At 39.6% G+C, this 27174-nt stretch overlaps 1 protein-coding gene across 1 annotated transcript; it reads right to left on the bottom strand.

Annotated features, from left to right (window-relative positions):
- Positions 1-27092, bottom strand: snx2 (sorting nexin 2). The gene is made up of 15 exons (XM_046346523.1): positions 26877-27092; positions 24570-24684; positions 17105-17259; positions 16766-16832; positions 15142-15185; positions 12458-12599; positions 12161-12239; positions 9385-9460; positions 8801-8914; positions 8205-8298; positions 5803-6008; positions 5234-5377; positions 1374-1454; positions 984-1055; positions 1-532 (listed from the first exon to the last, which is right to left on the bottom strand). The coding sequence occupies exons 1-15, from the start codon at positions 26982-26984 to the stop codon at positions 482-484; spliced, it is 1548 nt and encodes a 515-aa protein (XP_046202479.1). The 5' UTR covers positions 26985-27092; the 3' UTR covers positions 1-481.
- Positions 27093-27174: the final 82 nt, after the last annotated feature.

Here is a 27174-nt window from a genome sequence, read left to right as displayed (position 1 = left end):
ACCGAGATACATTCCTTTATTAGAATTGAAGTACTCAAACATTTGCGGCACGGGAATGTAAAGTCAAAAGAAAAGGCTTTCAAATTAAACAATACAACAAAAAAATCTAGTAAAAGAAATCGTCAACCATTGCACATTAGGTGGCAATTATTAAATGCACAAAACATACTGGTAGTAAATAAGACAGAGTAGTAGTGTTTGATCAATCAGGGAGTGCGAAGTCCCTGGTTTATCACAGTCCTCGTGCGGTTAATCTCTCAACAGAAATGGGACAGGTGCTTCTTTCAGGTGAAATCATAGGGTAACAAAGCAATTCTCCACCAAAATTAAGTGGTTTTATTATGCATGTCAAAACGTGTATTTTGTTTCTCCATGCATTCTCTTGAAGGCGTGATCTGGACGTAAACATAAGAAAATGTGTGATCATCAGACAGGGGTGCTATGGTTGGCAAAAACGCAGGCAAGGCGGGCCATCCAGTTATTATGCGATAGCTTTGGCTTCGGGTAAGAACGCCTCCCAATACTTTATCAGCTGTGGAGCAGAAGGGAAAATACAGCGAGAATCCAATTAGCGACATGACCATGCATTAGACTTTTAAGGTAATCCTTAGGAAAATGAAGTTCATGAATGTCTATTGTCAGTATTAAAAAAAAATCTAACAGAAAAACATTAGGTGGTATTGGGCCCATATGTTTATTTCCCTTTCAAATAGTATATTAAAGAAGTATATTATCTCAAAGTATGTTTTCAGGCATATTTTATTCTATGTAGAGTATTATGCTAATTAGATAGTATGTAGAAATTCTGGGAAAACATGCAAGATAATCACTGAATTGTCAACATATTGTAATACATTTCGTAATGAAACATAAATTATGACATTTGTTACAAGTTGGTGCAAGTGGTGTGTGTGTGTGTAGTTATGTCATTTTTACTCTCCCACTACACTACCAATAGGAATCCAAACCCAGATATGCTGTACCTGCTGTTGTGTTTGCACAAGCGACTCCAGGTATTTGATAATGACAACTTTGAAGTCCTTCACTCTTTCTTTCTGTAACAAGAGAGACATAGTCACAGGTCAGACAAAATAACATTATGATGAGAACACATACGGTCAGTGTAATAAATCACTATCCAAACTATCATAATACTGCGGTATTAAAATATATATATATTTTAGTTAGGGCTGTCCTGTTATCACAAATCAACAATTCAGTGTTTATGGAAACATCAAACTACCAATAAGGGTAAACATTTGCCCTTGTCTTATTTCTAAACTTTAGTTTAACAGGCCCCTCCCATCCACATGATGCCCATATTCTGGTGCGAAACCAAATACATAAAAGGTGTTTTATCATGTTCACCATACCTCGAATCGGCTCACTTCTTTTCGAATGGTTTTGGAAATCAGCTCAAAGTCTTTTTCACCTTGCTGGACCTTCCCCTCCAACTGCAAAGACAAAATGACAAGTTCTCTCCATTAACAAAGTCCACGGTCCAAAACAAGTACACGAGTGTACAAATGTATTCTACACTGGTGTACTGGATTTATACACTAACCTGTTGCATAATTAACTGTTACTGGTCAGTTACTAATACATTATCCATTAGTCAATTGCATTTGAAAAAAAAATGTAAAAAAGGTATTAAGTAATTACTAGTAATGAGGATAGACAAATTCTCAGGAGTTGTGGGGTAAAGTAAACTCACTATTCACTGGAGATGATTGACCATACCAAGTTAAATGGTGAAGCAATGCATATTAAGTTGGAGTAAAAAAAAAAGTTTGAATTTAAGACAAGCCCATTTTTACGCTTGCAAATACGAAACAGTCCTGTTCGTATAGATCATGTGACTGTCTTACACTAAGCAGTTTGCACAATGCTCTGCCAATTTGCACAGTCCATTTACATATTCAGTTCATTAGGTTTTCAACCCTCACTTGGTCAAATCCTCATCCCCTCGTCCAGCATTTCCAAAACTGTCCTTGGGACCACAAGGGGAGCACGTTTTGTTTCTTGCCCTAATAGTACAGACGATAAAAATATAAAAAAACTTGATGATTAGTTGATTATTTGAATCTGCTGTGTAGTGCAGGGGGGGGGGTACTAAACGTGTTCCCCTTGGGGTCCCGGGGACCGAGTTTGGGAAACCCTGCCCTAGTCCCAAAGTGATCACTTGTGTATTGATATCATTATACGTTTCAAATGAACCAGCCAAACATAGTCTTTTGACAAAGATGATCCATGTGACACTAGATGGGCACTCCAATGGGTGCAGTTTAGTGGTGAAATGGAGGGAACTGTAAGTGATGAAGAAAATTAAATAAAAAAAGCCAAGCCCAGGGTCCTACCTCCTCAATCTCCTTGGTAGAGGCATGGCAGGGAAAATGCAGAAATTAAAGAGGCTGAAAATGTTTTGTTCTTAAAATAATTCAAACATGAACCACTGTTGCCAAACACAGGTGAACTATAGAGGAATGGCATTCTACTGATCAAAGCAAACAGTTAAGAGGGTAGTAGCCGTTACAGGAGTCACCCTGGTTAGCATGCAATGCCCAAGACAGAAAGGGGGGATATTCAACTTAAAAAACAACCCCTCTGTGAATATCTCCAGTAGCATGCGTTATGACAAAATGTCTCGATTAATCTACCACCCCCTGAATCTTATTGTCCTTTGTGGAATACTTATTATTGACCAGAGGGGGCAGTATGGTTCAAGATTTGGTAAATTAGTAAGTACATGGATAATACAAAAATATGTTTTATTGTCACATAGGTGCAGTGAAATGTGTTGTTTTACAGGATCAGCCATAATAGCAGGCCCCCCCTGGAGCAAATTATAGTTAAGTGCCTTGCTCAAGGGCAAAGATAGATTTTTCACCTCGTCTGTTACAAACATCCTAAGCAAAGTATTTCTTAGGTTTCTCATATTTAATGCAAATATTTACTTATGTTTAAAATAAAGTGTAAAGTATGTGCCTACAATTCAGAAGCGTTTTAACAATTTAATCGATGGTAATACACATAGGGAGGAGATGTAGCAGGAGAGGAAAAGGAGAGAAATAAATAGTGTTCTCATAAAGCTAATGACATTTAAGTTGAGTAGCGGAACATGTAATGATGGCGTAATTGTAAGCATGTCAAAACTGATCATATAGCAATATAAGCTAACGCTAATCATTTGTGACTCTTTAACCAGTTTTTCCAAGCTGATGCCCAAATAACAGATCTAGAGATGAATGCCATAATAAACTCAAGTAATTGTTTTACCAAAACAACCGACACACTAAGGTTGGCTTGCTATTCCAAATCAAGGAGAGCAACTGGGGTCAACATGCTACATTCAAGTTTAAACACCCCTTCAGGAGTACCTGAATTTCCAGTCAGTAATGGAATGTGAAATAAAGCTTTAGGAGGTGAATTAAATTAAGCTTATGTTTTGGGTTAGACTCCGCTTGATTGAGTAGCATCCAGATACTATTCTCAATACCATTTTAATGTTGTCAACATGAAAACTAACTTCTTGAATACATTTTGTAACTAACTACACTGAACAAAAATATAAAACGCAACATGCAACAACGTCAAAGATTTTACTGAGTTGCAGTTCAAATAAATTCATTAGGCCCTAATCTTTGGATTTCACATGACTGGAATACAAATATGCATCTGTTGGTCACAGATAACTTTAAAAAAAAATTTAAAGTAGGGGCATGGCTCAGAAAACCAGTCAGTATCTTGTGTGACCACCATTTGCCTCATGAGGGCGATACATCGCCTTTGCATAGACTTGATCAGGCTGTTGACTGTGGCCTGTGGAATGTTGTCCCACTCCTCGTCAATGGCTGTGCGAAGTTGCTGGATAATGGCGAGAACTGGAACACGCTGTCGTACACGTCGATCCAGAGCATCCCAAACATGCTCAATGGTGACATGTCTGGTGATTATGCAGGCCACTGGGACATTTTCAGCTTCCAGGAATTGTGTACAGATCCTTGCGACATGGGGCCAAGCATTATCATGCTGAAACATGAAGTGATGTCGGCGGATGAATGCACGACAATGGGCCTCAGAATCTCATCACGGTATCTCTGTGCATTCAAACTGCCATTAATAAAATGCAATTCTGTTCATTGTCTGTAGCTTATGCCTGCCCATACCATAACCCCACCATGTAACACTCTGTTCACAAAGTTGACATTAGCAAACCACATCGCTCGCCCACAAGACGCCGGTACAGTTGAAACTGGGATTCATCCGTGAAGAGCACACTTGTCAAAGGTGAGCATTTGCCGAATGAAGTCGGAAACGATGCCGAACTGTAGTCAGGTCAAGACCCTGGTGAGGACAACGAGCATGCAGATGAGTTTCCCTGAGATAGTTTGTGCAGAAATTCTTCAGTTTTGCAATCCCACAGTGTCAACAGCTGTCTTGGTGACTGGTCTCAGATGATCCCGCAGGTGAAGAAGCCAGATGTGGAGGTCCTGGACTGGTGTGGTTACACATGGTCTGCGCTTGTGATGCCGGTTGGATGTACTGCCATATTCTCGAAAATGATGTTGGAGGCAGCTTATGGTAGAGAAATTAACATGGTAGAGAAATTCAATTCTCCGGCAACAGCTCAATGGACATTCCTGTAGTCAGCATGCCAATTGCACGCTCATTCAATACAAATCTGTGGCATTGTGGTTGTGTGACAAAACAGCACATTTTAGAGTGGCCTTTTATTGTCCCCTGCACAAGGTGCACCTGTGCAATGACCATGATGTTTAATTGGGGCAGCAGGGTAGCTTAGTGGTTAGAGCATTGGACTAGTAACCGGAAGGTTGCAAGTTCAAACCCCTGAGCTGACAAGGTACAAATCTGTCATTCTGCCCCTGAACAGGCAGTTAACCCACTGTTCCTAGGCCGTCATTGAAAACAAGATTTGTTCTTAACTGACTTGCCTAGTTAAATAACTATGCCATTATTGGCAAAAGAGGAATACTCACTAAGAGGGATGTAAACACATTTCTGCAAACATTTTGAGAGAAATAAGCTTTTTGTGCATATGGAACATTTCTGGGATCTTTAATTTCAGCTCATGAAACATGTTGCGTTTATGTTTTTGTTCTGGGTGTCCTGCCACTATATAGCTGCCCTCTCTTGCAATTCTATCCAGCCTATTTGAGCACAAGTATCATTAAAATGTCTGTTTGTTTGTTAGTGAGGTGCACTTTTCGATTACCTCTTTGATTTCGTCCTGAGCCTGCTGCAGCTTGTCTGGCTTGTTTGCGAACTGGAGTTTGGACTCAGCCTCACGCTTCTTCTGCAGCAAGAGCTGGGTGTCCTGCCACTTGGACCAAGTCTTCATCCGGTGGTCAAATACACCCTACGGAAAGAGACAAAGCATACGTTTAGGTTCACTGCTAACCTCACATTAAAAGGAATCGGAATGGGAATGTGCCTTTATTACAACAGCCAAGACAAAATGTTGAAAAGCAGAATTAGGGCCTGCAACAAGGTTTATAGCAGTAGAAGGCTGGTGTGTAAGTTATTTTACTCTAGGTGAAATTCAACAACTAAAGAACATTGGAAATGTATTGCAGATAATGAAGCCTTGGTAAGGGTATACATTCATAGGACTGTGCTAGGTGTCCAATGATCAAAAAAAGAAGGTGATACGCACATCCTAAACCTGAGAATATCGGTAAGGGCTAAAAAATTATACAGATAAAGAAATGTGAGGCCCACACAGAATATATCTGTTCCCCAGTGCTTTATTCCAGCACAGTGGTACAGGTCTCCAGTGAATACCTTGACTGCAGTGATGAGACGTACATAGTCCCCCAGCAGCTCGGAGAACAGGTAGAAATCAGCGTAAGCCTGGTCCTGGTGCAGCTGGTCGATCTTCTCCTCCACCTCGGCCAACTGCGACAGGGCCCGCGACAGGGCTGTGTGGTCCTCGGAGTTCCCAAGCATGGCTGCCGACTTGGCGAAGGATGCCGTGTTTACCGACAGCTCTGTAAAGTGGTCCAATTTAAAATGGTTCACAAATAATGTGCAAGACAATTAAAAAAGGTCCAATGCAGCCATTTTTTATCTCAATATCAAATCATTTCTGGCTAACAATTAAGTACCTTACGGTGATTGTTTTAAATTAAAACAATCAAATATAAAGAAAAACAGCTTCTTAGCAAAGAGCAATTTCTCAAGCAAGGGACAGTCTGGGAGTGGTCTGAGTGGGGAGAGGAAAACTGAAAACTAGCTGTTATTGGCAGAGAGGTTTGGAATGCACTTTCTTGTTAGTCTATTAACTGGTAACTCCACCAGACAGGCCAAAACTCCATCCCGCCAAAACAGACTGAAATTTCAGGTAGTCTTTTCAAACAGTTCTTATACTAAAATGGGTATTATCAAACTTTCAAACATTTACAGTATCATTCTAACCTCAGTGTGGAAATATACAGTATATAAAACACAGGAAATCACGTGTTTGACTGCACTGGGCCTTTAACAAAATAACAACATTGTTCAATTGAGAATTGTATTATACATGGCAATTTTTTGATAATTGTAACACCAGATATTGTCCAGAATTAGACAGCACACGACATATACAGTTGAAGTCGGAAATTCCAGTGGGTCAGAAGTTTACATACACTAAGTTGACTGTGCCTTTAAACAGCTTGGAAAATTCCAGAAAATGATGTCATGGCTTTAGAAGCTTCTGATAGGCTAATTGACATCATCAATTGGAGGTGTACCTGTGGATGTATTTCAAGGCCTACCTTCAAACTCAGTGCCTCTTTGCTTGACATCATAGGAAAATCAAACATAAATTAGCCCCCCCAAAAAATTGTAGACCTCCACAAGTCTGGTTCATCCTTGGGAGCAATTTCCAAACGCCTGAAGGTACCACATTAATATGTACAAACAATAGTATCTATATCCACAGTAAAATGAGTCCTATATTGACATAACCTGAAAGGCCGCTCAGCAAGGAAGAAGACACTGCTCCAAAACCGCCATAAAAAAGCCAAACTACGGTTTGCAACTGCACATGGGGACAAAGATCATACTTTTTGGGGAAATGTCCACTGGTTAGATGAAACAAAAATAGAACTGTTTGGCCATAATGACCATCGTTACGTTTGGAGGAGAAAGGGGGAGGCTTGCAATCCGAAGAACACCATCTCAACCGTGAAGCACGGGGGTGGCAGCATCATGTTGTGGGGGTGCTTGCTGCAGGAGGGACTGGTGCACTTCTCAAAATAGATGGGATCATGAGGGAGGAAAATTATGTGGATATATTGAAGCAACATCTCAAGACATGAGTGGGTCAAATGGGTCTTCCAAATGGACAATGACCCCAAGCATACTTCCAAAGTTGTGGCAAAATGGCTTAAGGACAACAAAAGTCAAGGTATTGGAGTGGCCATCACAAAGCCCTGACCTCAATCCTATAGAACATTTGTGGGCAGAACTGAAAAAGCGTGTTCGAGCAAGGAGGCCTACAAACCGGACTCTGTTACACCAGCTCTGTCAGGAGGAATGGGCCAAAATTCACCCAACTTATTGTGGGAAGCTTGTGGAAGGATACATGAAACGTTTGACCCAAGTTAAACAATTTGAAGGCTGTGCTACCAAATACTAATTGAGTGTATGTAAACTTCTGACCCACTGGGAATGTGATGAAAGAAATAAAAGCTGAAATAAATCATTCTCTCTGCTATTATTCTGACATGTCACATTCTTTAAATAAAATGGTGAGGATTAAATGTCAGGAATTGTGAAAAACGGAGTTAAAATTTATTTGGCTAAGGTGTATGTAAACTTCCGACTTCAACTGTAGTATATTAAATATATATTATAGGAAGAATTTTACTGGCAGTTTGTGAAAAAGCACTACACGCGGTGCAATCAAGTTTTGGAGTAATTGCAGATATTTTACGCACTGCTTGTGCATTTAAAAGAGCAGAATGTGGCCTTACATGTAATAATAATATAATAATAATATATGCCATTTAGCAGACGCTTTTATCCAAAGCGACTTACAGTCATGTGTGCATACATTCTACGTATGGGTGGTCCCGGGGATCGAACCCACTACCCTGGCGTTACAAGCGCCATGCTCTACCAACTGAGCTACACAGGACCACATGTCTAGAGTATGTCTCTAAACTGGGGCTCAGGGTCAGGACTCATGGGAGGATTACCTTTCCGGTGGCAGACCAGACACTCCACACTAGCATGCAGTTTTCTGAGTTGCAAGTCGAGGTTCTCAAACTGCTGGTGCTTCTCCTCAAACCACTGTTGACACTCACAGAAATAAAATCAAGCTGAAACATAATACAGTTTCTCCACAGAATTAAATTATAATAGTATGAATAAGTAATGATAGTAACTAGTAACTATGTATGTTTTCAAAACATTTGCAATTATTGATTAATAAATAAATGAACACATTAAATTTGTAAATATTTTTTACATACTGAGTCACCCTGTGCGAGATGCTAGGTTTTACATTCAACACATTGACAGTGTAAGACAGGCCCCATATTCCACAAGATATCCAATGCCAACAACGCTTTTATAGTTTACATTTGAATGACAAGCGTATCAAAAATAAAGGCAGTTAATAAATTGCAATGAAGTGGAAAATAAAAATAATATAGCTTTTCCCAGTAAGGAAGGAAAGGACCACAAGCACCTGGCTTGTGCCTCTACTTCTTTTCACTCACACAATCTTAGAATTCAAGTGGAAAGCCTCATTAATTCGTCTCATTATTCAAGTCCAAAAATCAGCCCTTACCGCATCCGATTCATTCATCTTGATTGTCATTTTGTTGACAGCGTCGGCAGCTTTGTTTACCATCCTCAATATTCCGGCCCCACTCAGCGCCTGGGTGCTAACCGCTCTCGGCAGCTGGGATAAAATGACAAATAAGTGCAAACAAACCGGTTAACAGGCTAGGGCTCCGACCCAATCCCAGAGGGAGCCCCGCGCCAGGAGCTGTGTGGGGTTTTCTCCACTCTCATACATTTCAATGTTGTTAGAATCTAATTTAATCCATTTACTGGGAAAACTCTCAGAGGAACAATGGGCAAAAATAGCTTTCAATTGCTTTCAGCCATTTATCCTTCTTTTCTACAGTGGCATTTCATTACATCTGGATTAATACAGTAATTTCATTGGAACATGTTGCTGTGACACTGGCCATTTTCAAAACAAAGGTCACATATGTTCTTGAGCTTATCCCAAACTATTTCCAGAAGTTGGCTTTATTAAAGAATAGTGAAATAGGGGAAAATATCACCACAAAATAACAAAAACATGTGCTTTTTAAAAATTAATCCTCAATTGGATGTCGTACACAGATTGAGATTAAACGCTACCTCTGAACTCTCCAGGAACATCATGACATCCGGATCCTTCAGCAGGATGGGATGTTTCACTGTTCTCATCAGATACCTATTGAGCATAAAAGAAAAGGTTACATTGTGTAGATAAATCATTACCATGCTCAGTGCAGAGGTAACAATTAATGAAAAAATATTAAATACAGTAGGGCTAGGATTTGCCAGGGACCTCACAATACCATATCACGATACTTGGTCCTGTGTGGCTCAGTTGGTAGAGCATGTTGCTTGCAACACCAGGGTTGTGGGTTCATTTCCCAAGGGAGACCAGTATGAAAAAAATACAAAGATGTATGCACTCACTACATTACGTCACTCTGGATAAGAGGGACTGCTAAACTACATGAATGTAAATGTACTTAGGTGCCAATACAATATGTATTTTGGTTTTCACAATTCTATATGCATTGCAATTTGATGTTCCAAACAGATTGCTCTCTATATTTCTGCTACAGAGAGACGAAAGCACATGAGAAAATTAGTTTTGATCCTTGTGCTTAAAACATGGCTCACCATTTAAAAAATGAAGATAGAGAACAAGCTATCTATAGGATAAAAAACACCAGAGTTTTGGCGCAGGTACAGCAGACTAGTGTTAACTTGGGTCAAACAATTTGGGGAACCTTCCACAAGCTTTCCACAATAAGTTGGGTTAATTTTGGCCCATTCCTCCTGACAGAGCTGGTGTAACAGAGTCAGGTTTGTATAGGCCTCCTTGCTCACACACGTTTTTTCACAAATTTTCTATGGGATTAACGTCAGGGCTTTGTGATGGCCACTCCAATACCTTGACTTTTGTTGTCCATTTTGCCACAACTTCTGAAGAATGCTTGGGGTCATTGTCCATTTGGAAGACCCATTTACAACCAAGCTTTAACTTCCTGACTGATGTCTTGAGATGTTACTTCAATATATCCACAGAATTTTCCTCCCTCATGATGCCATCTATTTTATTAAGTGCAGCAGTCCCTCCAGCAGCAAAGCACCCCCACAACTTGATGCTGACACCCCAGTTCTTCACGGTTGGGATGGTGTTCTCCCCCTTTTCCCTCCTAACATAATGACGGTCATTTTGGACAAACAATTCTATTTTTGTTTCATCAGACCAGAGAACATTTCTCCAAAAAAAGCTAGATCTTTGTCCCCATGTGCAGTTTCAAACCGTAGTTTGGCTTTTTTATGGCGGTTTTGGAGCAGTGGCTTCTTCCTTGCTGAGCAGCCTTTTTAGATTATGTTGATATAGGACTCGTTTTACTGTGGATATAGATACCTTTGTACCCGATTCCTCTAGCATCTTCACAAGGTCCTTTGCTGTTGTTCTGGGATTGATTTGCCCTTTTCGCACCACAGTACGTTCATCTCTAGGAGACAGAACATGTCTCCTTCCTGAGCAGGATGACAGCTGTGTGGTCCCATGATGTTAATACTTGCGTACTATTGTTTGTACAGATGAACGTGGTACCTTCAGGCATTTGGAAATTGCTCCCAAGGATGAACCAGACTTGTGGAGGTCTACCATTTTTTTCTGAGATCTTGGCTGATTTATTTGGAATTTCCCATGATGTCAAGCAAAAGAGGCACTGCGTTTGAAGGTAGGCATTGAAATACATCCACAGGTACACCTCCAATTGACTCAAATGATGTCAATTAGCCTATCAAAAGCATCTAAAGCCATGACATCATTTTCTTGAATGTTCCAGTCTGTTTAAAGGCACAGTGTATGTAAACTTCTGACCCACTGGAATTGTGATGCAGTGAATTATAAGTGAAATAATCTGTCTGTAAACAATTGTTTGAAAAATTACTTGTGTCATGCACAAAGTAGATGTCCTAACCAACTTGCCAAAACTAGTTTGTTAACAAGAAATTTGTGGAGTGGTTGAAAAACAAGTTAATGACTCCAACCTAAGTGTTCCGACTTCCGACCTCAACTGTATATATCATCCGCCCATTGACTGACATGAAGGTCAGCGTTTACAAGTGGGCAGGGTGTCAGCTTTGTACACCTCACTGTTAAAGAACCTAATCCTGATGGCCAAAACAATTAATTTGAAGTAAGTTATTTGAATGCATAGATATTAAAATATCTTATGTTACAATTAAAATGAATTGTTTTGGCCATCAGGATTCAGTTCTTTAACAGTGAGGTGTATAAATCGGACACCCTGTCCACTTGTAAACACTGACCTTCATGTCAGTCAATGGGCAGATGATAAAAAGGGCAGAGAAATGTCAGGGCCTCACTTAACGTAAATTGTTATTCGATTCATCAGAATGGGCTAAAACCAGGGATGGGGCAGCAGTAGTCATCCTCGGGCTGAACACCGAAAATGTTAAGACAGCTCTGTCCAGAGGATACGGTGTGAAGCTCGGGAGGAAACCCCCCATTCACGTGTTGACAGCCTCGAATCCCTGGAGCGCTGTGATAATTATTTACCTAATATTTCTAGGTTAACCTTTCAAGCCACAAAAGACCAGAACAAGAATGCTCTTTAGACTGAAGGGGCTTTTCACATAAACGTTTTGTGTAAGACATGAGAGCTGTCTCATCTGACAAGTAGGGCATTAAATGAGCTGCGTGGCGAGGATCATTCACTGTTGGAGGACAGGCGTGGATGTATGTCGTAAAGATCGCCAAAACAAATGAAACAGCAGAATAATGATTTGATGGAATGGTTACATGTTTGCAGTAGGTCTGAAGTACTGAAAAACTACTGATTTTGAGAAGGGTTTCTTGTATGTTCATAGATACCTTTCTAAGGCTGATCTTCTCTTCTCGACAAATTCTGCAGAAGACAAATCCTCTTTCCCAACTTTGACCTTAGTCATTCCTGTAGATGAAGACATATACAAATGTTTACACACAGTCATTCCTGTAGATGAACAACGTTGCCCAGGCAAAATGACTGCCCTCTTTACACACTACTATAGGAAATATCAGCTCTGCTGTTTTGCTACCACAATTCATGACATACATGACTAAACTAGCTGATGCAACAACAATAACACCTTATTCAATTCAATTCACATCCATGCAGATTCCACTCACCCACAATGCTTTTCTCTGGAGCGGGAGGGACTATGTATCCTATATGCAGGTACCTGGAGGCTAGTTTGCTGTGCAAGCCTAGAAAGTCACTAAACCTCCTCCTTACAGTGGTTTCATTCTTGCTGAAAATGGTCATAGAGGTCTAGAAGAAGGAGGAAGAAGACATTGACAAGGCAAGAGTGGAAAATGTCATTTTTCTTTTTAAACTTATCACAAATAATACAACTTATTATGTACAGTGCATTCGGAAAGTATTCAGACCCATTCACATTTGTCACGTTACAGCCTTATTCTAAAATGGATTAAATAGTTTTTTCCCCCTACACACACACAATACCCTATAATGACAAAGCAAAAACAAGTTTAGACATTTTTGCACATTTATAAAATAAAAAACTGAAATATTACAGTTACATAAGTATTCAGACTCTTATCTTAGTACTTTGTTGAAGCACCTTTGGCAGCGATTACAGCATCAAGTCTTTTTGGGTATGACGCTACAAGCTTGGCACACCTGTATTTGGGGAGTTTGTCCCATTGTTCTCTGCAGATCCTCTAAAGCTGTCAGGTTAGATGGGGAGCATTGCTGCACAACTATTTTCAGGTCACTCCAGTGATGTTTGATCGGGTTCAAGTCCAGGCTCTGGCTGAGTCACTCAAGGACATTCAGAGACTTACACTACAGAGTTGTCTTGGCTGTGTGCTTAGGGTCGTTGTCCTGTTGGAAGGTGAACCTTTGCCTCAGTCTGAGGTCCTGAGCACTCTGGAGCAGGTTTTCATCAAAGATCTCTCTGTAGTTTGCTCTGTTCATCTTTGCCTCAATTCTGACTAGTTTCCCAGTCTCTTCCGCTGAAAAACATTGCACAGCATGATGCTGCCACCACCATGCTTCACCGTAGGGATGGTGCCACGTTTCCTCCAGACGTGACGCTTGGCATTCAGGCCAAAGAGTTTAATCTTGGCTTCATCAGACCAGATAATCTTTTTTCTCATGGTCAGAGTCTTTAGGTGCCTTTTGGCAAACTCCTAGTGGGCTGTCATGTGTCTTTTACTGAGGAGTGGCTTCCGTCTGGCCACTACCATAAAGGCCTGATTGGTGGCATGCTGCAGAGATGGTTGTCCTTCTGGAAGATCTCCAGAGCTCTGACAGAGTGACCATGGTCACCTCCCTGACCAAGTCCCTTCTTCCCAGATTGCTCAGTTTACTGGGCGGCCAGCACAATCAAGAGTCTTAGTGGTTCCAAACTTCTTCCATTTAAGAATGATGGCGGCCACTGTGTTCTTGGGGACCTTCAATGCTGCAGAAATGTTTTGGTACCCTTCCCCAGATCTGTGACGCAACACAATCCTGTCTCAGAACTCTACGGACAATTCCTTCGACCTCATGGCTTGGTTTTTGCTCTGACATGCACTGTCAACTGTGGGACCTTATATAGACAGGTGTGTGCCTTTCCAAATCCAATCAATTGAATTTACCACAGGTGGACTCCAATCAAGTTGCAGAAACATGTCAAGGATGATCAATGGAAACAGGATGCATTTCGAGTCGCATAGCAAAGGGTCTGAATATTTATGTAGATAAGGGATTTCTGAAAAAAAAAAAAAAAGATTTGCACAAATTTCTAAAAACCTGTTTTCACTTTGTCATTATGGGTTATTGTGTGTAGATTGTGGAGTATTAAAAAAATATATGTTTTAGAGTAAGGGAGTAATTTAACAAAATATGGAAAAAGTCAAGGGTCTGAATACTTTCCGAAGGCACTGCATATTTTTATGTCGGAAAAAGTCAGTTATCAATTCTTCTGTGCTGGTTAAAAAAACATTTTCATGCAATAGGTTTTGGTTACACTTGTAATATCTGTGCCCATATGGAAATTCTGTAAGAGTAATATATATATATGCCAATTATTTGACTGTCCGATCTCATTCTGTCTCCTATCAAAACCTTTAAAAAATGTTTTGGTGCCAGCGAGAATGACATAAGAAAGACGACTAGCTTGATTAATCCTCCTCCATGTATATCTCACCAGGTCAGGATATTTCAGCCTCCATATATCCACTAGTTCCAATATATTCGTGATTACCATAAGAGCATAAGGGTGATAGTTTGTAGTATGATTTCCTTTACGGCCCACTGAGGTATTTAAAACCCTATTATAATCTCCCACCATAACAATAGTCTTGTATTGCTTGTAGGTTTGATAAATCATGATATGTATTTTCAAAGAAGTGTGGATCATCATTATTCAGACCATTTAGATTAATGAGCCAAATCTGTCCAAAAACATATTTAAAAGAATCGACCCATTCATCTAATAATAAAAACTTAACACAAATATACTTTTGTACCAGGTACAAAAAAAAGGGAATCACTTTGTTGTCTTGAGTCATCTCATGATACAGTTTACAAATAATAACTACAGCAATATCAAATATGGGCACTAAAACCATGCCTATTAACACTGTCAATCTATTTGTTGCCTTCTGACCTAACATACAGTATACCCCACTCAAAGTGTGGATACGAATGTGCAGTACATGTGTATAATCTTAATATAAACTTCAACGGTAACCTTCCCTGATAACTTTTTGGGGAAGAGTTACCAGAATTTTGCAACCCTACTCTGAACTTGTCCCAAGTGATTAAAAAAAGAAAAAGCAGAATATGAAGATATTTTCCTTACCTTTGTAGTTACTTTGTATCCCATGTAAGCATTCATTCCATCCCCTTAAAGAAGAAACATAAATATTAGCGTGAACCAAAGTCACAGGATTGGTTTAACTATTCTCTCCTCGATACAACAGCATTGTCGCTCATTTTCTACTTGAGAGAATAATACAATGTATATCATAAGTATTCATCCCCTTGGATTTTATCAAATTTTGTTGCATTACAAAATGGGATTGAAGTGGATTTAATTGTTTTCCCCCCCACGGACCTACACAAAATGCGGCATTAATGTCAACATGAAAAGAAAATTATATAAATTAATAATGATAATAATAATAATGTCTTCACCCCCCTTTGTTATGTATGGCAAGCCTAAATAAACACAGGAGTCAACATTTGCTTAACAAGTCACATAATTTTGCATTCACTCACTTGGTGTGCAATAATAGGGGTTAACATGATTTATTTACGACTGACCCTCTCTGTACCCCACACTAACAATTATCTGTAAGGTCACTCAATTGAGTAGTGTATTTCAAGAACAGATTCAATCACAAAGACAAGGGAGCTTTTCCAATGCCCCGCAAAGAAGTGCACCGATTGGCAGGGTAAAAATAGAAAGAGCAGACAAGGAATATCCCTTTGAGCATGGTAAATGTATTCATTTGGCTTTACATGGTGTATCAATACACCCAGTCACTATAAAGACACAGGCATCCCTCCTAACAGAGTTGCCACAGAGGAAGGAAACCGCTCAGGGAGGCCAATGGTGATTTTAAAACAGTTAAAGTGTTTAATGGTTGTGATGGGAGAAAACTGAGGATGGATCAACAACATTGTAGTTACTTCACAATACTAACCTAAATGACAGAGTGAAAAGGAAACCGCGTAGAGAGAAAAAAAAATACTCCAAAACATGCACTCTGTTTGCAAAAAGGCACTAAATGTCCTAAATGTTGTATTTTAGGAAAATCCAACACAACACATCATTGAGTACCACTCTCTATATTTCCAAGCATAGTGGTTGCTGCATCATGATGTGGAAATGTTTTTCATCGGCAAGGACTGGAGGAAACTGGTTCAGTCTGCTTTCCACCAGACACTGGGAGACAAATTCATTCATTCCTTTCAGCAGGACAATAACCTAAAATCTATACAGCAGATGCTTACCAAGAAGAGAGTTCATGTTCCTGAGTAGCCTTGTTACAGTTTGACTTAAATGTACTTGGAAATATTTGTCAAGACTTGAAAAGGTATGTTTATGAACAACCAACTTGACAGAGCTTGAAGAGTTAAGAAAATAATAAAATGGGCAAATATTGCACAATCCAGGTATGCAAACGCTCTCAGAGACTTACCAAAAAAGATTGTATTGACCCAGGGGAGTGAATACTTGTTGGTGTTTAATTTTTCATTAATAACAAAAACAAAAAAAGCATTTTCTTCCAGTCATTGAGCTAACGCTAGTTAGGATTGGCTCGCAAAACCACCTCTTATTCCTTCAGACTGAACACAGAGACATAACAATGGTATCCATGAGTTCACCTGACTCTGGGGAAATAGACAAAGGGCTTCATTGCCAAAATCCCAAAGTATACCTTTAATATATGAATACATTAACACGGTATTAAACGTACCAACTTTTTCTGGATCGGACACTGCTATATGCATGTCAAAGGTGTCACCACTATCGTCCTCTTCAATCTAAAAGGAAACAAAACTAAAATGAAAGTTGCACTCTCAACCTCTCCTTGCAGTGAATCTTTTATACTACCAATGCTTTGAAGGCTAACATTGGTGGTATTAAAAGTCCACCTTGACCTTTGTGTTATGAGAATGCTCCATGGTGAAGTTTCCCCAAGGTACAGATCTAGGATCAGCATCTCCTCCCCCAATACGAACCTTAACCATTATTTGTGAAAATCCAAAACTGGCCCAAGATCAGAATCTAGGGCCAACTTAACCCAACTACTTACCTCATCCAGGGATCTCTCAAACATCTCAGCAGTGCCCAGGCCCATCCTGGGGGTGAGCATAGCTGTGGGGGTGACTGGTGTGATGGCCGGAGATGGACCGTCTGACAGGATGGGCTCCCTCTCTGGACTATCCAGAGAAACCTCCTCTGTTGCTTCTGAAATACAAACAAATAATAGAGAATGATACAAACAAAACATTACACTTGAGAAACAAAATACAAGTGATGACTCCAAATGGAAAGGGAAACACTCGGAGAATTATGGTATTCACGTAGTGCTACGGTTTAACCCTTGAAGAGCGTAATACAAACGCTTCAGAGTTAAACGGTTTATTTTTAAAAAGCTATAGTTCACCCAAATTATAATTTGCATTTCTCGTTTCAAGTCCAAAACATCTTACAATAACTTTATTGAGCTAAACAATGAATTTTACACTTTGGGATGATTTAGACATGAAATGTGAAAAATTGCTATATTCCATTTGACACCAATCACTTTCTGACCACACACCTTCTTATTTGAACAAAACTTAAAGGACAGTTGAAGTCAGAAGTTTACATACACCTTAGCCAAATAAATTTAAACTCAGTTCTTCACAATTCCTGACATTTAATCCTTATAAAAAGTCCTTGTCTTAGGTCAGTTAGGGTCACCACTTTATTTTAAGAATGTGAAATGTCAAAATAATAGTAGAGAGAATGATTTCAGCTTTTATTTCTTTCATCACATTCCCAGTGGGTCAGAAGTTTACATACACTCAATTAGTATTTGGTAGCATTGCCTTTAAATTGTTTAACTTGGGTCAAACGTTTCGGTAGCCTTCCACAAGCTTCCCACAATAAGTTGGGTTAATTTTGGCCCATTCCTCCTGACAAAGCTGGTGTAACAGAGTCAGTTTTGTAGGCCTCCTTGCTCGCACATGCTTTTTCAGTTCTGCCCACACATTTTCTATGGGATTGAGGTCAGGGCTTTGTGATAGCCACTCTAATACCTTGACTTTGTTGTCCTTAAGCCATTTTGCCTCAAATTTGGAAGTATGCTTGGCGACAGTGTCCAATTCAAAGACCCATTTGTGACCAAGCTTTAACTTTAACTGATGTCTTGAGATTTTGCTTCAATATATCCACATAATTTTCCTCCCTCATGAGACCATCTATTTTGTGAAGTGCACCAGTCCCTCCTGCAGCAAAACACCCACACAAAAGGATGCTGCCACCTCCGTGCTTCATGGTTGGGATGGTGTTCTTCGGCTTGCAAGCCTCCCCCTTTGTCCTCCAAACGTAACAAGAGAACATTTCTCCAAAAAGTATGATTTTTGTCCTCATGTGCATTTGCAAACCGTGGTCTGGCTTTTTCTATGGCAGTTTTGGAGCAGTGGTTTCTTCCTTTCTGAGTGGCCTTTCAGGTTGTCAATATAGGACTCGTTTTACTGTGGTTATAGATAATTTTGTACCCGTTTGCTCCAGCATCTTCACAAGGTTATTTGCTGTTGTTCTGGGATTGATTTGCACTTTCGCACCAAAGTACGTCAATCTCTAGGAAACAGAACGGGTCTCCTTCCTGAGCGGTATAATGGCTGGGTGGTTCCATGGTGTTTATAATAATGTACTATTGTTTGTACAGATGAGCGTGGTACCTTCAGGCATTTGGAAATTCCTCTCAAGGGTGAACCAGCCTTGTTGAGGTCTACCATTTTGTTTCTGAGGTCTTGGCTGATTTTGAAGGTAGGCCTTGAAATACATCCGCAGGTACACCTCCAATTGACTCAAATGATGGCATTAGAAGCTTCTGATAGGCTAAGTGACATGACATCATTTTCTGGAATGTTCCAAGCTGTTTAAAGGCGCAGTCAACAGTGTATGTAAACTTCTGACCCACTGGAATTGTGATGCAGTGAATTATAAGTGAAATAATCTGTCTGTAAACAATTGTTTGAAAAATTACTTGTCATGCACAAAGTAGATGTCCTATGGTAGAAAGAAACTATTTGGACCTGAATGCCAAAACATTCAGGAGATAGAGAAGCTCAAGTTTGACCCATTTTGCATAACTTACCATGACCATCAATGTGAAAAAAAATAAATAAATATATTTTTGGCCAGCCGTGCCACCCTGTTCTGAGCCAATTGTAATTTTCCTAAGTCCTTCTTTGTGGCACCTGACCAAACGACTGAACAGTAGTCCAGGTGCGACAAAACTAGGGCCTGATAGTGTTAAGAATGCAGAGTAGCACTTTATTATGGACAGACTTCTGTGTGATTTTATACACCAAACAGCAATGGGTGTGCTGAAATAGCCAAATCCACTCATTTGAAGGGGTGTCTACATACTTTTGTATATATAGTGTATGTACAAAATTATATGACTGTAGCTCAGGAGAAATGTTTGTTCATAGTTTGGTGGGAGACAAAGTCTAATTTGTTGAAATTCTAATGGGCGGAGCTTATAGGTCCTTATAGGACACGTTGCTCATGAGGGGCTGCATATTCGTACAACATTTCATGACTGTAGCTCTAACAGGACAGGAGATATGCTTGTTCAAAATTCATTTGATTACTATAGCACCCCCCTTAGGCCAATCAGTGTAAATGCCGGTCCTCTATGGCAAGATGCATCATTCACCCAAGTTGAGTCAAAATCAGGCCAGCGGTGTCTGGGATATCTCGTGTGATTAATGTACGTACGAACGAACGGACGGAGACAGATCTATTCATCGTGGGGGAGAATTACAGACATAATGTACAGTCACCAGACCTGATCACAGGGATGACGAACTCTTGAGGTCCAGTTGATTATTACAGAATTAGGTAAATCTGCATTTCGTTTTTTGCAACCCGTGTATGGAATGATCTGCAGAGCTCTCTGCACCTTGATGCTCTGGTGCCTCTAGTAAAGTTAAGTTTGTTAATGGAGGACCTCATTGTTGTCATTGTTGAGGAATGTGTTTCTTTCTTAGGGGGCTTTCACACACCCTTAGTTTGTTTCGTTTGGACTGGTGTGAACACCATCTGCACTTGGGAGCACACTAAACAACGCACTGTGGTTTGTTCAAAAAGGGTGGTCTCGGCCCGAACGCAGACCGGACCAAACACAGGAAAAGAACCAGAGTTGCACATTATTATTTGTTGTGCAGCATTATATATATTTTTTATAACCTTAGATCTCTGAAATATTCTGTAGGTACCAGCACATTTATGAACTCATCCGATGCAGATTAGAGGAGACGGGGGCTATACCGGGGATACAGGCTACTGATATAGGCTATAGTCCTATTCACGTCGCAGTTAGAGCAGCTACTGAACTATTTACTCCTGCATGTTGTTGGAAGACAAGTGATGCTTCATGACAATCAATCATAAATGGATTTAACTTGAGTATTTTTGTCCATTAAACAAATGACCTGCATAGATACATGGTTTTGTTTCGGAATTTTGTTCATTTGACATTTGGCAATGAGAAACCAACCAGACCAATTTTTTAAAATTTAACCTTTATTTAACCAGCCAAGTCAGTTAAGAACAAATTCTTATTTTCAATGACGGCCTAGGAACAGTGGGTTAACTGCCTGTTCAGGGGCATAATGACAGATTTGTACCTTGCAAGTTCAAACCCCGAGCTAACAACCTTCCGGTTACTTGTCCAACGCTCTAACCACTAGGCTACCCTGCCGCCCCTGAAGAAAAATACAAATGTAACAACAAATAGTCAAACTCGGATTTGAACAGTACCTCAAAACTGTGTGAAAAATACCTTAAATTGCTTGTAGCACTGTATGCTTTTATTACACTATGTTTGAATGATGTACATTTGATAAATTGTGTTAATTCAGGGATCCCTTGAAAAAGAGGCCTTGGTCTCAAATGAGACCAAAAATAAAGGTGAAATAAAAAAATACATTTCAGGCACATAAAAGAGAAGGACTACTCCTTAGTGTATGGGTTGCTCAGTTGGGTGTCTAGGGTATAGGGCTGGAGACCGTTCCATCATGATAGGAGAATGAATAAATAAACTATATTTCCAATTTATATTAAATTGTATACCCCTTATCTGCACAAAGTGGAAAGCGCTCTCTCACAACGACTCCCATTGTTAGGGCGGAGACATGAGCATCTCGTCATTATATAGAGATCTCTGATCTCTGGTGTAAATGGGAAGATGCACAGCACAGAAGGAGCGAACGAGACCAAAAAGACAACATGAGAACAAGGACAGAAACTCATAAAAACATTAAATACAGAAGAAAATTAGATTCTGCAATACAGAAATTTGGAGTATTGCGCAAAAACAAATTTGAATGAATAAAATTAATTCGATATACAGTGCCTTGCGAAAGTATTCGGCACCCTTGAACTTTGCGACCTTTTGCCACATTTCAGGCTTCAAACATAAAGATATAAAACTGTATATTTTTGTGAAGAATCAACAACAAGTGGGACACAATCATGAAGTGGAACGACATTTATTGGATATTTCAAACTTTTTTAACAAATCAAAAGCTGAAAGATTGGGCGTGCAAAATTATTCAGCCCCCTTAACCCCACCTCTTTAAGGAATACCTAGGATAGGATAAAGTAATCCTTCTCACCCCCCCCCCTTTAAGATTTAGATGCACTATTGTAAAGTGACTGTTCCACTGGATGTCATAAGGTGAATGCACCAATTTGTAAGTCGCTCTGGATAAGAGAGTCTGCTAAATGACTTAAATGTAAATGTTAATACTTGGTAGCACCACCTTTTGCTGCGATTACAGCTGTAAGTCGCTTGGGGTATGTCTCTATCAGTTTTGCACATCGAGAGACTGAATTTTTTTCCCATTCCTCCTTGCTAAGGTTTGTATCACAACTAACGTGGCCAAACTTCTTAAAATGAAGCACATTAATTTCCTTTACAATGGGTGTAGAGCCTAACTGCCATTCATGCACAGCACGTGAGTTTCAAGTTTGGGAAAGATAATTTTCCACATAAAAATGCACCTTTATAATAAAAGCATTAAATGCATAATCTCATTTGTGGTCACTTTTGAGAATGGTGTTTTCCTGCTAATGGAACATATGTGCTGTGTGCGCATTGCTGTGCTTATGTAAACAAATAGCCTAACAGTTTATCAACATTTTATGCTTAACGTTCTCATCGGTTGCATCAGCCTCATTGCTTAAAACATGTTTTTTGATGCTAGTGGTTGTATTAATTTGGGATCTATCGCATTCCACAACTGTTCCAGACTATGCTGGAAATATTTATTTCTAGCACAGAATAGGTCAACTTTTGTACTATGGGGGACAGTAGATTGACATAGCCTAGTGCTTTTGCTAATAGAGAGCCTACTCATCTGTTATTCAGCAATGTTTAATTGTATTCTTCATACAAAAAATGTCACGAATGCCACAGCCCTACTTCAGACTAGAGATCATGATTTTTTTTTCAACGCCGATACCGATAGATTATTGGAGGCCCCAAAAAAACAATACCGATTAATCGGACGATTTTTATTTATTTATTTGTAATAATGACAATTACAACAATACTGAATGATCACTTATTTTAACTTAATATAATACATCAATAAAATCAATTTAGCCTCAAGTAAATAGTGAAACATGTTAAATTTGGTTTAAACAATGCAAAAACAAAGTGTTGGAGAAGAAAGTAAAAGTGCAATATGTGCTATGTAAAAAAGCTAACATTTCAGTTCCTTGCTCAGAACATGAGAACATATGAAAGCTGGTGGTTCCTTTTAACATGAGTCTTCAATATTCCCAGGTAAGAAGTTTTAGGTTGTAGTTATTATAGGACTATTTCTCTCTATACCATTTGAATTTCATTAACCTTTGACTTTTGGACGTTCTTATAGGCACTTTAGTATTGCCAGTGTAACAGTATAGCTTACGTCCCTCTCCTCGCTCCTCCCTGGGCTCGAACCAGCAACACAACGACAACAGCCACCATCGAAGCAGCGTTAACCATGCAGAGCAATGGGAACAACTACTAGAAGACTCAGAGCAAGTGACAATTGAAACGCTATTAGCTCACGCTAACTAGCCAGCCATTTCACTTCGGTTACACCAGCCTCATCTCGGGACTTGAAGTCATAAACAGCGCAATGCTTGACGCACAACGAAGAGCTGCTGGCAAAATGCACGAAAGTGCTGTTTGAATGAATGTTTATGCACTTGCTTCTGTCTACCACCGCTCAGCCAGATACTTAGATACTTGTATGCTCAGTCAAATTATATGCAACGCAGGACACGCTAGATAATATCTAGTAATATCATCAACCATGTGTAGTTAACTAGTGATTATGATTGATTGTTTTTTATAAGATAAGTTTAATGCTAGCTAGCAACTTACCTTGGCTTACTGCATTCGAGTAACAGGTAGTCTCTTTGTGGAGAGCAACGAGAGAGGCAAGTCGTTATTGCGTTAGACGAGTTAGCGGTAAGGTAGCAAGATTAGATCTCCCGAGCTGACAAGGTGAAAATCTGTAGTTCTGCCCCTGAACGAGGCAGTTAAACCACAGTTCCTAGGCAGTCTTTGAAAATAAGAATGTGTTCTTAACTGACTTGCCTAGTTAAATAAAAGGTATAAATAAATAAATATATAAATAAATATATATATAAAAATACCTTTTAAACATTTTTGTAATTTAAATCGGCGCCCAAAAATACCGATTTCCGAATGTTATGAAAACTTGAAATCGGCCCTAATCAATCGTCCATACCAATTAATCGGTCGACCTCTACTTCAGACCACTGCAATTTACAAAGACTACTTTTAACAACTCACACAGGAAATTTAACAAAAACACTTGAGGAACAATGCAGATGCAAAGCTTGGTAACAGAATGACAGTTTTTGCTGTTGGTGCCATCATTCTGTTACCATGCTTTGCAGCTGCACTGTTCAAGTAAATCTGTTTTTGTAAATGTTCTGTGTAAATTGTTAAAAGTAGTCCTTGTGCATAACTATTTTGCATTTGCATTTATACATGGACAAATATGTATAAAAAGCTTCATTCAAATCAAAAGGGCTGCGGTCAAAAAGTGATTAAAATCAAATGGAATGACCCCTAGGGGATATCCACTTGGATTGGTTTTGCGCCATAAGTGCAAAAGAAGTTGGCATTTTAAGACAGTGGCCAGGTAAACAAAACCAAAAAGAATAGATTGGTGTCTTATCTTCCATAGACTGCTTACAGCAGGGGTAGGCAACCCTGGTTCTGGAGTGCTACAGTTTTTGAAGACCAGGTGTGTTGAATTTAGGCAATCACTGAACTGCTCAATTAGCTCAGTTGGTCAGGTGTGGTGCCTAGCTGGAACAAAATCCTGCTGCACTCCAGGAACAGGGTTGCCTACCCCCCGGCTTAAAGGGTAAGGAAACCAATAGGACATTTTGTAATTTAGGTTAACTATCCCTTAAATAATAGAGTTAACCGAGGAGAGGCATTTAATCAGAGGTGATGGGAATACCTGCAAACAGATCCTCTGGGTCATCATCCAATGAAATGTCTTCTTGCTTAGGTCCATTTGTGCTGATGCCTTCTGCAGGCATGCTGGGTGGATCTGGAGATGAGGGTTCTGGAGACTGCAGAAAAGCACAAACGTAATAAAAATAACAGAAGCCCAAAGACCAAAAGAAATCTGATCAATTAAGACTAATCTTATTAGGGGAACATAGGCCTAGATAAAAGGTTAAACCAATGTTAACTTAAAAACCAATTAATTTCAGTGTAGGCCTATTATGTGACATGTTGGAAACAAACTAGCATATGGGCCTACAGGAACCAAGTACAAAAACTGAAACTGTTGCATCATCACGTCCTCAGATGACAACATTATTTTATTGGAAAGTAAACAAAAAAAAACACATGTCAGGTTCCAATGAAATAGGATATGAGCAGCCATACTTTAAAAAGGAGGAATCATAATGGGCAGGAAAATATTGTTTTAAATGAATTTAAAAAGGTGCAATATGCAGAATTCAATTTCCTGGTTGCTAAAATTCTAAGAGCTTGCCTAATTTCAGTTTGTGATAAAAAAAGCCATGTATAATGTAGAGTATCATTGTGCCATCTAAACCGCTGTGAAATGTATTTTCAATAACCAAAAATGTTATTTTCAGTAGGTGTACGAAACGAAAAGTAAAAGACACCGTCACAATTCAAGAACACTTTAGAGTGTACGTAAATAAAAGCTGAGCTAAGGAGAAAGGAGCGGAAGTGGGACTGATAATGGGAGGTTTCCTCCACCTACTACTCAGCACAGGATAAGAGAAACCAGGAAACTCTCCTTGGCATCAATGTTTGTTTGCTGCTGAGTTCAAAATTAAAGTCCACCACAGGCAAAAAAAACAGCAGCAGCAAAGCCGTATGCCTCGATCACACTTACAGCGTGTTTGCGCAAAATAGTATGCAGCATGATCTGGATGTGTGCAGCAAAAGTTCGACATTCACGGAATGACGCTGCAGGTTTAACATGTTAATAAGGCCTCGATCACACCTACAGTGTCATTGCGTTTTGGTACACCAGAAGTACATTCATTTCCAAAGGAATGCTGCATTTGCTGCGTTGCAGAGGCAGTTGCGATGCATTCTGTGTAGTGCATAGGTTGGATTAATCAAACGTATGCATCAAATGGCACGCATAGATGGCTTGACGGAAAGGGTAGCAAAAGGTGAATGTTGAACTTTTGCTGCACACATCCAGATCATGTTGCACAATGAAGCTGTAAGTGTCTTATCTGATGGGCCTTCAGGCTTCACATTCAATCAACATTTTTAGCTTTTGAAAAGTATAAGTTACCAAACTAAGTTGGGGCAAAAACCTACCACTTCCTTGATAGTAGAAAAAATGACAGAACATTAATAATTAAAAAAATATATATATAATAATAAGAAGAATTATGTGGGGGGTGAGGCAGCGGTCAATGGAGACTACTCTTAACCTTAGTCCCACTCCACTTAAAAGTGCAGAAAGAGGTCCACTTAGTTAACATGTATGCTCATCATTTTTCATTTGTTTATTGGAAATTTCCAAGGACCATCTATGCAATAAACACGCACCTGACTTACACCTGTAAATTCACAGCTCACAAGGGAAATGTATGACTGACGGGGAGATTATGGTCTACATTTCAGAGAGGGAGTCAACTTCTAGGATTGGGCTCATGCACTCTCCCATAATTGGTGATATTCCAAAGAGATATTTCTAAACGTTTGTAGAACATTAGGCTTTTAGCATTTTACAACTAAGAGCATAAGACCGTCTGTTAAATAACTAAAATATCAAATATAAAATGCACAGCAACAAATTCGGCTAAAGACCAAGTTAATGTTTGTAAAACTCCAATTAGTGTCCCATTGTTGGTTTATCCCATTTTAAACAAATAATATGAAATTTAAAATTGTACCACACATGTGATTATCCCCTGATCTATTGAAAACCCGGAAACCAGTAAACAGCGCAGACATTCTGCGTTTTTCTGACGCACGGCTGAATCTCAAGAACAAACCCCCTCCCAGTATGCGTTATTGGCCATCATCAGGATAGTGAGCTGGCTACAGATTATCATTCATGATTATAATAAACTGTAGTGGCTACTTTGTTGCATGATTTTCATTTCAAGAAACTAACACCCTTAACACAACCGTGTCATAAGCCTAGCAGCATCTAGCTCACAACAACGGAAGGTCGCCTGACTTTCTTGTCGTCTAGTACTGTATCAATGAGCATCAAGCCCCTAGTTGCTTTCAATCCTCGGTCTCGGCTCACTCTTACCTCTAGTGTAGTGACAGTACTGACAAAAAAGCCTTCTCCATCTTCTATTTCCCTGAAGTCAGTCTGTCCTGCATCTCCCAGTGGTGGCGGTTCCATCTCCGCAGCCATCTTCCTTTAGCAATAATATCGGAGTAAGAAAACAATCGACAGAAAGGAGTCAGGAGGTTCGCTAGCTGTCATGTGACTCACAGGAACAGTTTAGTCAGAGAGGAAGAGGCGAAGCGAGAGCATTTACTCCGCCCAAAGATCTGTCCGCGTAAGCGATGCCCTGTTTGTATCGAGGTACACGAGTGAGTGT

This window comes from Oncorhynchus gorbuscha, linkage group LG04 (assembly GCF_021184085.1).
Source record: "Oncorhynchus gorbuscha isolate QuinsamMale2020 ecotype Even-year linkage group LG04, OgorEven_v1.0, whole genome shotgun sequence".
Taxonomy (NCBI): Eukaryota; Metazoa; Chordata; class Actinopteri; order Salmoniformes; family Salmonidae; genus Oncorhynchus; species Oncorhynchus gorbuscha.
The sequence above is the reverse complement of the archived record's forward strand: the minus strand, read 5'-3'. Positions and strand labels throughout refer to the sequence as shown.

Bases quoted from the DNA above. Each gene is read 5' to 3' on its own strand.
- snx2 (XM_046346523.1), bottom strand. From the start codon at position 26,984: ATGGCTGCGGAGATGGAACCGCCACCACTGGGAGATGCAGGACAGACT. The intron at 1,455-5,233 runs GTAATCGAAAAG...TTGTCTTTGCAG, and splicing joins CTCAGGACGAAATCAAAGAG to TTGGAGGGGAAGGTCCAGCA. The intron at 1,056-1,373 runs GTATGGTGAACA...CTCTTGTTACAG, and splicing joins AAGAAGTGAGCCGATTCGAG to AAAGAAAGAGTGAAGGACTT.